This window comes from Limulus polyphemus, unplaced genomic scaffold (genome assembly GCF_000517525.1).
Source record: "Limulus polyphemus unplaced genomic scaffold, Limulus_polyphemus-2.1.2 Scaffold111, whole genome shotgun sequence".
In the NCBI taxonomy this organism is placed as follows: domain Eukaryota; kingdom Metazoa; phylum Arthropoda; class Merostomata; order Xiphosura; family Limulidae; genus Limulus; species Limulus polyphemus.
This window is the reverse complement of record NW_013665721.1, coordinates 450,476-462,148: the sequence shown is the minus strand read 5'-3', so window position 1 is coordinate 462,148 and position 11,673 is coordinate 450,476. Positions and strand designations below refer to the sequence as shown.

General features: G+C 31.1%; 1 protein-coding gene across 1 annotated transcript in view; it reads left to right on the top strand.

The window, feature by feature from the left end:
* LOC106471290 (lachesin-like) overlaps positions 1 to 2,533 on the top strand; it is a 109,442-nt gene extending 106,909 nt beyond the window's left edge. Inside the window, exon 5 of the mRNA XM_013931892.2 lies at positions 1,741 to 2,533. Coding sequence (XP_013787346.1) covers positions 1,741 to 1,871 — 131 coding nt within the window. The 3' untranslated portion in view covers positions 1,872 to 2,533. The remainder of the gene's footprint in view (positions 1 to 1,740) is intronic.
* Positions 2,534 to 11,673: the final 9,140 nt, after the last annotated feature.

The window sequence follows — 11,673 nt, the reverse complement described above, 5'->3', positions numbered from 1 at the left end:
TATATATATATATAATGATGTTTTTGTTGTTTGTTTAAAAGCAAAACCACAGTGGGTTATTTGCTACGTCTACCGCGGGGAATCGAACCCCGGATTTTAGCGTTGTAAGTCCGTATATAAACCATTGTCCCACCAGGAGACAAAAAAAATTAAACATTTGCTGTGAAACATGAGGTTAAAAAATTAAATTCACTCAGAAATAACAAAGAACAATTGATAACGTAGATCAGAGTGAAAGAATCTCATGGTTTACATATGTTTTGTCGAGGCTTTTGTTTCTAAAAAAAAATCTGTAATGACGTGACGACAATAAATTTTAAATAACAGCAATCCATGGTAATGTGTTTTTCCTCTCGTATGATTTCCCTTTTTCCATGCAGCTTACAGTCTGAAAAGCACAATTTCATTTTTCTATTTTCTACCACGAAACTATTTCTAAGTTATTCAGCAGAAAACAAGTGACGCATCTGTATATAAAATCAGTCGCTTTATTTCTATATTTTCACGAGAAATTTGATAGAAAGCTTCGTTGCCAATGAACTAAAAGACAATAATCTGAATTTCGTTTTTCAGGAATTGGAATTTTCAACCTGAACAGCACTTCATGCATACGTGGGCTAAGTTCTTCTGCAGGCATGATAGCTGTAAATATCTTAAGTTATTATAAATAATTCTATAGCATTCTAGTACCTGCGGTATATTTTAGTTATGAAAATTTGCATTAATTAAAGTATAAAGTAATGAAAGCACTCCGCTGACATCATGTTTTTTGCTGTTTATTTTACGCGTTGTGTATTTTATATGACCCATTCGCTACTCTAAATCTCCATTTTTGGGTTACGGGAAAAATTGGCTGCATAGCTTTTGCAATTCCATACACAATTTTATCTCTTAAGCCTTTTATTATGTCACTTCTTTTTTATGATATTCAATTTCATTGTACCTTTTGTCACATCTTTGGATCCAAGTTGTTTGCTGATGCCCCCCCCCCCTCCACTGAAACTGTTTTCCTATTCTACGGGTAGATGCAAAAACTAAAAACAACAACGTAAAGCAAATACGAAGGAAACCCTGTTTTTAATGTTTATTAGTTGTTAGTTCTTGCAGGACATCATGTCATTTTCTTACTTTGTTTTCTCTGTCAAGTGGTATTAATAGTGGTCTTAACCAATACCTTATGACCTAAAATACTAACAACAGTCAGAAAATTCGTGGTATTTTCGTTGCTGTAAACCTTCGTGATACCGCAGAAATAGGTTTTAAGTCTATATAAATATATTAGTACTGTATGTTGTCTGTCTATGTAACTACTTCGCAGGGTGTGGAAGGATCTTCACCAAATTTGGTATGTAGGTTCATTGGGTCCATGGGAAGATACGTACAAACTTTCAGTTTTGTATTTTGCGGTTTTTTATGGGCGTTTTTTTACCGCTACTTTGCTCCCTTTTGATGGATCTGTACCAAATTTGGCATGAAGGTTTGTTGGGTCCATGCGGAGATATATGCAAAGTTGTGGTTTCACATTTTGTGTTTTGCAGTTTTTATGGACGTTTTTGGGGTTTTTACAATCACATATAAGGGAAGCAACTTTTCATGTCATAACATAACATTTCAAGCTAGTATAAAATAGTTTGAATATCGATCTTGTTTTCTTAAGCTAACATTGATAATTTTTGCTTTAAATGTATGAAACAAACTAAATATATGTAATCCAGATCTAATAAAGCTCATTTTTTACAGGAGAAAAGCCTGCCGCCATGCATCACGGTGAAACTTCTGCTTCTGCTGTACACGTCTGTTTCCAGCCCATCTTGGTGCTCGTGTTAATAGTATTTGTGCATCGCGTTTTGAATGACGTCATACCCAGATAGCTTTGTTCTATGTTGACGATGGTCTCGGGGTCATACTGGCTAATGACTTGTTTTACTGATAACGTGTCTAAAGACTTAACCCGAGTTGTCCTTTTATCAACATGAATACGGTGTCACTGACCAGGACTAGGACACGTGCATCCGATGAGTCTTCTACATAGCTTTTGTCATCATCTTCTTCAGTAAACTGAATATAGTTCAGTGTGTTGCATTCTGTCTGATGTAAGACGGAAAACGAGAAACTTGTGAACATTGGTCACTTTTATGTTCTTACCGTGCTGTAAGATTGCAAATATCAAGGTTACCAAAAATGTAAAAATAAACACAAAAAACAAATATCTTAAAATATCTTTTAAATTTACACAGTGTTGGATTTGTAGTTATGGATACAACCCGTTACCGCTTTGTTGAATTGGGCCCAGTGTACATTTCTAACCCACAACTTTGAATGCTCAACGACCTTGATAAAGAAAGGAGTACACAAACCTAAAAATAATTAGTGGCTGAAATTTGAAAAACAAACACGAAAAAAAAAACGGTCAACTAATCTATAAGTGTATTATTTTGTCACCTCTTTGTGTCATTCCTTCACCTGTAGTACTTTTAAAAGAACAGAAATAATAAATTCTGGTGCTTCTGTTGATTGTAAGTGTTAACTGTAAGAGATGGTGTCAGTGCTGTTGATCATTTGTAGTTCATAACAAAACTCAGCTACTTATACCCTTTCTTTTTCAACGTACAGTTAGTTATTTTTCAAGTAAAACAACACGAATGTTTACTGCGTTATGAACAAAGAGTCATACCTTAAGTACCATTGTTAAAACGACAAACAATTGGTGAAAGTATTTTTAGCTGCAACGAGAGATGATATTTTTTGCAACTTTTTTTTGAATAAATAAACTTATAAGTTTTCCATTAAATATTATATTAAAGTTCTGGAAATTTCGCTAAATAGCTTCCTTCGCTCCAATTACCATATTTCTTCCAGAGCCAGACTTCTTTATAGAGAAATGTTACTTGCCAATTTTAGCAGGTAATTTGATAACTTGAAATCACACAAAAAGATTCAGAATTTTCTATGACATTAGATTGCTTTTATATCATTCGTAATTAGGTATATCTATTTATCTATTTGTATTAGTTTGAGTTGTTAAAAAGCGACTTACTGGGAGTCGCTAGGGGGTTAATATCTTTTAGCTTAATTGGTAGAAAACTCGCCTCAAGTTGTGTGATCTAATTTTAGGCGAATATATAAATAACGTGAAAAAATGAAGATTACCATAGGTTGTGAAGTAATTTCAAATTACAGTTAGGTGCAACTGTAGAGAAAAGACACTTCCTAAGTAAATTAACATATTAAATCATTCTAATGAAAATTACAATTTTTTGTTTATAATCAACGTAAACTTTCGTTGAAGAGTACAAATTTAGAAAAACATTGCAAATAACCAAAATGGTGAAATGACTATTAGAAATTGTATTCAATCAAAGTTTTAGAATTAAAATAGTTGAAATCTTAAAATGGTAGACGACACTCGAAATTTCACAGTTTTGTCTATTCACAAAGCATACTACAGCTTACTCATTAATCCTTTCTCTGCACAGCAAACAATAACAAATGTTTTCTTTCATATTAATACTTTTATTTTACGGAATAAAATACATCGCTCATATCATATTTTTGGCACAGTATATAATACTGCATGCTATGGTTCATTCTTTTTCTGACTACATATTTTTGCATATTCTTAACACAACAAGTAATAAAAACATTTTGTAAATATAAAATGATGTAGGGATTGCAGTGACAAAAATAATGTAAACAAGAATATAAGGATGATACAGTTATACATAGATCATCCCTACATGACTTTCAATATTAAGATTTAATGTTACACTGTGAGATGCACGAGTATAAAATGGTTACGAGGTTGGTCAATTCGACCGACCAATAGCGAGAGTCTAATAATCAAGACATGTTTTGACTCAACTTGGTTTTCCTTGGACGCAAGTCTTGCCCCCCCCCCAGTGGCACAGCGGTATGTCTGCGAACTTTCAACGCTAGAAACCGGGTTTCGATACCCGTGGTGGGCAGAGCACAGATAGCCCATTGTGTAGCTTTGTGCTTAATTCCAAACAAACAAACAAAACGTAAGTCTTAAGTTCTTAGTTACACTACACTGATGCCTACCCTGACGTGACCATGATATTATGATAAACCAACTGCATACCAACAGTCAGGAATATTAAAGTCAAATATACATTTTACAGTGTAACATTAAATTTTAATATTGAAACTTATGTAGATATGACTATATATAGATGTATCATCCCTATATTCTTGTTTACATTATTTTTTGGCACTGCCATCCCTACATCATTTATAATTTACAAAATGTTTTTATTACTTGTTTTGTGACGTTTTCCCCTCTGACTGAAAGTTAGTATATTTTATGAATGTGTGTAATAAAATTTAATATTATGTATATTGATATAATTTTGCGGAATGATTGAGTCAAGGTGTTAGTATTACTAATGGTATAATTATTCGAACTATTATTATCGTCTTTATTACGTGTAATATTAGTTTCACAAGGTTTCGACCAGTGAATTATCCGGCCGTCGTCAGGTGTTAAATCAGACATTTTTATGCGTTAAGAGAATAATAGTCCGAATAATTATACCATTAGTAATATGTGGTATTGAGTTGTTGTTTTTTCACTCCTTTACTTCATGCATAATATAGGGGTTGGCTCCCTAAAGACACCGATTGTATAATGTACAAAGCATTGAGTATTATACATGTTACAGTCATCTAATATTCATCTGTTATTGACTAGTAATTCCTGTTTCACCCTGTACTTTAACTTTTTAAAGGAACGCCAAATTTTTGTAAGAAAGCTAACCTCAAGGGATAATGATAATATCGTTTACACTAGAATCGTGTTTTGTTTTTTTTTACTACTAGCTATTACGGCTAAGCAATGACATAGTGCACTGCCCAGAAACACATTTAGTGGATTTACGTTTAAACTGACATTAATGATAAAGTAGTTATCTCGACTGAAACAAGAGGAAGAAAGATGAACAATTTGGTGAGTTGGTCATTTTCCGGTTTGGTATCTTAGCAATGGGTGCTGGCCTTGTTTTGGGGCTTGTTGGGTAGAGAAACAAATTAACGTAAATGGCAATCTTCTTTTAAAGTAAAACTCTTTGTCAATGCTGTTTTTTCACCGTGCATATTTGTATTATGCCTATTTAGTACCTTGGCCATCCCTACATATAGAGTCTACATAAACTCTATTAAACATTAACTTTATTAATTTTCTCATTTAGTAACTGGCATTATAAACAACACTTACTAATATTGCACAATAGATACCCTGTCTCATCACTCATTTTTTATTATTTTCTTTCAAAATTTACTTATAAAAACGTACTCGTCTTATTTCTAAAGAAATATTAGCCACAGTACTTAGCTCGTTTCAGAATAAAAACGGTAAGATATTTTATTTATTTTCCAAACCACAGTTTTCTCCGTGTCTTTCAAAACACAGCATACAATAAGTTATATTCATCTTTACCTGTTGAACAATGCTGAATATTACTAAAACTCCTGTCTACTAATTGTTTGCAATTTCCTGTCAATCAACAGACAGATCGGTTTCAAAATACCGAACATTAACCACTGCTATAACAGTCTTTTTTTTTCTAGAACTTCGGTTTTTAGGAATCTTTATCAAGAGATGATTCATACCCATCCATAATGGTAACAGTCTTATTGAAAGAAAAATATATAAAGCTGGTCAAATGGTTAAAAACATGAATTAAATAATTTCGGAAAATTCGGAACAATGATACTTTATGTGTCCTCGTTATTATATTGCTAATTATTTATCGGAAAGTTTAATAATGAATACTTGAGACTCTGGTAAGTTTAGACCAAAATTATGCATCGTGTGGTTTAAACAAGACATATTTACTTATATATATAAGACCATTCCTTTGTATGTATCTTTAACGACTCTTGATATTCTCAACATGTTTTAAACTTAAGAAACTTCGAATTCACTCAACAATTAAATTGATTAAGAATTAAATTGGCTTAATTGAAAAAAAAAGGAATTAATTTATATATTTCAAGCATGTTGACGTATGAACTAAAAAAAACTGACTTGTTTTGTTTCATACCGAAATGTTGTTCAATTAACATATTCAGTGAACGGAACTCAAATATTTATAAGCTATTTTTAATGTTTTAAACTATGGAAATTATACATAACCCTTGACAATAATAGAACCGCTGGTAAAACACGAGAACGATGCTTTTAGCAGTTTTTACATTATGGAAATAGAACAAGTTGCGAAAGTAAATCGGTTTTTGATAATAGAGTTAAAAACAATAAAAGTTTAAAACTAACGTTCTAATCGATGCATAACAGAATACAACGGTCGGAAATCGTCAAGGGCAAGAACGAGATATTCTACAAAGGACCCAGTGGCCAATCATCGTGACCATTAATCGGGAATAGGACATTTAATTCACGATAAAGCAACAGAAAACTTGTAACTTTAGATAGTTAACTGAGATACTTCACGTTCGCTCAACAATTGAAAAAACAAGGGATCTGATGCTGATGTATGAACTAAAAACTGAATTACTTTGTTTGCTGCTGACATTTTGTTCAGTTAACATTAGTACCTGGTACAAAGATATCAAATACAGCCTACACTTACACTTATATGTATAAATAGATTGAAGACAAATATCTAATGTATATACTTTTCATATAGAAAAATGTAACGACAAACGTTGAAGCTCTAGACCTCAACAAATTCTATATATTCAACAAAGAATGGTAATGATTTATAATCGTGTAGAAAAACGTTTTAAATTTTAACGAATATTTCGATACTAAAAGTTCATTCTGCTTTCCAACAATATTGAAATAAAAAAGTGATAATTTTTGGAATTCAATATAATATCATAAAGTAAAATAACTATACAAGTTTCAAATTAAACGAAAATAATGATGATTTATTTGAAGCGACAGAAATTTTGGTAAGTGTTTAAATGTACATTATAGCGTAACTTTAATTCTAAGTTGATTAAAGAAGAATAATGATTAGTAAGTAATGGTAAGATAGAGTGAAAGACACTGGTTAGTTATGTACTAATGCATAGAGTGAAAGACACTGGTTAGTTATATACTAATGAATAGAGTGAATGCTAATGGTTAGTTAAATACTAATGAATGGAGTGAATGCTAATGGTTAGTTATATACTAATGAATAGAGTGAATTATAATGGTTAGTTATATACTAATGAATATGGTTAAAGATAATGGTTAATTATATACTAATGAATAGAGTGAATGATAATGGTTAGTTATATACTAATGAATAGAGTGAATGATAATGGTTAGTTATATACTAATGAATAGAGTGAATGATAATGGTTAGTTATATACTAATGAATGGGGTTAAGATAATGGTTAGTTATATGCTAATGAATAGAATGAATGATAATGGTTAGTTATATTCTAATGAATAGAGTGAATGATAATGGTTAGTTATATACTAATAAATAGAGTGAATGATAATGGTTAGTTATATACTAATGAATAGGGTTAAGATAATGGTTAGTTATGTTTTCATGAATAGAGTGAATGATAATTGTTAGTTATATACTAATGAATAGGGTTAAGATAATGGTTAGTTATATACTAATGAATAGAGTGAATGATAATGGTTAGTTATATACTAATGAATAAGGTTAAGATAATGGTTAGTTATATACTAATGAATAGAGTGAATGATAATGGTTAGTTAGATACTAATAAATAGAGTGAATGATAATGGTTAGTTATATACTAATGAATAGAGTGAATGATAATGGATAACCTAATGCCTTTGAATGATGTAAAAGATAAGGGTTAATGTAATGTTTATGAACAATGTGAAATATAACGGTTAGTTATGTACTTATTAACAATGATATATGGATTAGTTCTGGTTCAAGAGAAATGTAAATTATAATGATTATTTTAATGTTCATGAAAAAAAACGGAAGATGAGAGTTACTTTTAAAATACAAAAGTTTTAATAAATCCTACTATAACTGTTAAGTTTTAATAAATCCTACTATAATTGTTAAGTTTTAATAAATCCTACTATAATTGTTAAGTTTTCATAAATCCTACTATAACTGTTAAGTTTTAATAAATCCTACTATAATTGTTAAGTTTTAATAAATCCTACGATAACTGTTAAGTTTTAATAAATCCTACTATAACTGTTAAGTTTTAATAAATCCTACTATAACTGTTAAGTTTTAATAAATCCTACGATAACTGTTAAGTTTTAATAAATCCTACTATAATTGTTAAGTTTTAATAAATCCTACTATAACTGTTAAGTTTTAATAAATCCTACTATAACTGTTAAGTTTTAATAAATCCTACTATAACTGTTAAGTTTTAATAAATCCTACGATAACTCTTAACTATGATATGTACATAGAAAGTTAAGTCGGAGTTATAATGGGTATTACAAAAGGACGGTGTTTCCAAGCTGCAGTTTTAACGTTCTTGTAGTATCATAGTTTTAACAGTCACGAAGAAAAAAAAAGTGCTAATTATAATGTTAAAGTTTTTTAATAAATGCTAATTTTAGTAGTAATTAGGCTTAACGACATTAAATCAAGAGTGATAAATAGTGACGATCGGATGTAAAGACTATTAAATGTTTTGTTACTAAAAGAACCAGAAAAAAGTAGGCATCAACTGTGAATAAAACGTAAATGTGAGTTTTAATGTTAGGAAAAAAACAGTTACAATAAGAATAGCAAATGTTAGCATTTATAAAATGTTTTTAAATGTTTGAGTCTAATAATAATTAGAAAATGTAAAACTATTGAATCTAATAACTATAAAAGTAATAAAAAAATCAAAATGATCCCGTAAGTTAGCTTCATCAAGAACGTTTCTAGTGTTTACCAAAAGTTAAAAAAAAAGATAGAAATTTTAAAGATCGCTATTCTAATTTTCTTTGTGGAACTTTCTTGTAACTTCTAACGTTAAGACATCCCCAGAAAACGTAGATCGTTACCATCTAATGATTTTCCATTAAACAAGAGCATTTTTTTATCACCATGAACAATGCGAATGTAACACTCCAAGGCAAGTATTAACAGCTGTGATATTTCACTTGGAAAAGTTGTTAACTAATAAGGGTATAAGGGAAACAAAAATTAACTATGGGTTTTATAAGACGGGTGTTGAAAGCTCGAAATCTCACAATTTCAAGTCCATTTGCTTACGTCTAAATTCAAAGTGTTTAAAAGGAACGTTACGGACTGCACTACAGAAACCAATGGGGTCTCTGTTATAAAAATACATCCTCTCTCATGGTTACAAAACCTTGTCGAAACGTTGTACATTTGCTGTTATGTTAAACTTATATTAAAGTTTTTCTTCATTATCCATTCAAGCCCGCCATTATTAGCCTCAAAGTGGGTTCCTCGTCATCGAATCCTCTCTCTGTTGTCCCCTAAATAAATTTCAGAACTGGTTTATTGATGACTTTCACTTATAGCATAAGTGATTTAAGATATATATACGTCCAATATAAAAAAAAAAGGTATTCAACAAACATATTTGTACACGAAAGAAGGAGATGGATCTGATTTTATAAATCACAAAACCTCTCGTTCTGTGGTATTATTCGAAAGAGCACGTGGCGTTAAGATGATTTTTTTCTTCTTTATTCAGAAAATAAACATTTTATCTTTGGACATGAAACGTAATATAGTCTGGTTAATTTTTTTTCGGGTTTTTGGGATATATAGCTTGAATATATATATATCTATATAATATCCCGAGCTGTACCGTCTTTATGAGTTATTTCACAAAAATACCGAATGGACAACAGATATATTAGAACACGTTTGTCCCTTCCGAGACTAATATAACCCTAATACGACTTATTTTTAACGCTACAATACTGCCTACCAGCACATGCACTTCGTGGAATTTAACGCCATCATGCGATAAAATTTGAACTATCGTTTAAATTTATGTTATTTTTAATTATGTTTATACTTATCTAATACTCAGCCTAAATAATGTATGGGTAAATAAATGTAATTTGAACAAAACATTGCATGTATGTAGCCTCCAGTGGTGGTAAGTCTGAAGGCTTATAACGCTAAAAATTGGGTTTCAATACCCGTGATTGCCACAGCACGGATAGTCTATTGTGTAGCTTTAACAACAAGTAAACAAACAAAAGCATTTATGTGTGTAAGGTGAGAAGCTAGAATGATATATACCATTAAGAGAGTTATACTCAAAACTAAACTATTTTCGAAGTAAATTAAACCTTTTAAACTTTCTAATTGTAAATTGGTGACAATACAGAAGGGAATGGGAAGTATCTAATAAGGGTAATTACATGTATGTTCGTGTATTTATGAAATTATGAAAACAAATGTATCCTTCTCGTAAAAAATAATGTGATTATAGTCTCTGCTTCATGTATTATTTACGAACATCAGAACGCATTTAAAACCCATTTAGATCTTTATTCATGCTCTTAAGTCCAAGAAAATTATAAATGAACCGAACTCCGCCCTTTCGAGGCCATTTATATTCAGAAACCAGTGATTAAAAATTAATTCTGTCAAGAACTCCATGTAGAAGGCGAAAATATCAAATCTTTTATTTGTATAAGAAAATTATGTACACAGTTATTTGCTGCTTGTATATTCAGGAACCGTCGTTAGTCTGGACATTGACAATCTATATTATTTTTTGTTTTATATTGACAAATTTTCACAACTGGGAATTTGATTAATAATCCGTATATTCGCATTCCGAATCCGAACATCTATTTATTGCAACAAACAAGCATTTCCTATAGAAACATGATTCGGAAATACGTATATGATTCCATAAGGGTCAAGTAGGATTAGCTTAAAAAGAGGAAACGAGTTGATAATTACTCACCACAAAATTCCTGCACAACCTAGTGGGTACTGGTTTATAACAGTTTTTCTGGGAATAACTTTCACAGTTGAGATGTTCATATACAGAGGTCACCAGAGTGTTCCAAAACGAAGGCGCATAGGAATATCAGCGTTACTAAAAAAAGTGATGCTTGTTTGTGCAAGTCCAAGTGCAAGACTTAATATCATTAGTGTAAGCATTTCAGTGTCGTGATAAATGTTTTCATGGACAAGTCAACCATATCTGACATTCTTTGCAGCAAAGAGAAATGGGTAAACATTCCAGAAGATTCAGGTCAACAAACAAGAGCCAGACATTCAAATATCCAAACATGAAGCAAACTCTGTATCTTTGGATGTGGGAAGTTAATGGTGAAATGCTTATTTAGAGAGAGCTAATTAACTTGGATAACAGTTTAGTGTAACGAAACTTGGATACTCTAAAGGGTTGTTGCAATATTTCAAAGGATGCTTTGGAATAAAGAAGACGAAGTTGGAAGATGAAGCAGCAAATGTCGATCAGAACACAATCGCTGTAGTTAATAACGATGCTAATAAAGAAGACGAAGTTGGAAGATGAAGCAGCAAATGTCGATCAGAACACAATCGCTGTAGTTAATAACGATGCTAATAAAGAAGACGAAGTTGGAAGATGAAGCAGCAAATGCCGATCAAAACATAATCGCTGCAGGTAATTATGATGCTAATAAAGAAGACGAAGTTGGAAGATGAAGCAGCAAATGCCGATCAAAACATAATCGCTACAGGTAATTATGATGCTAATAAAGAAGACAA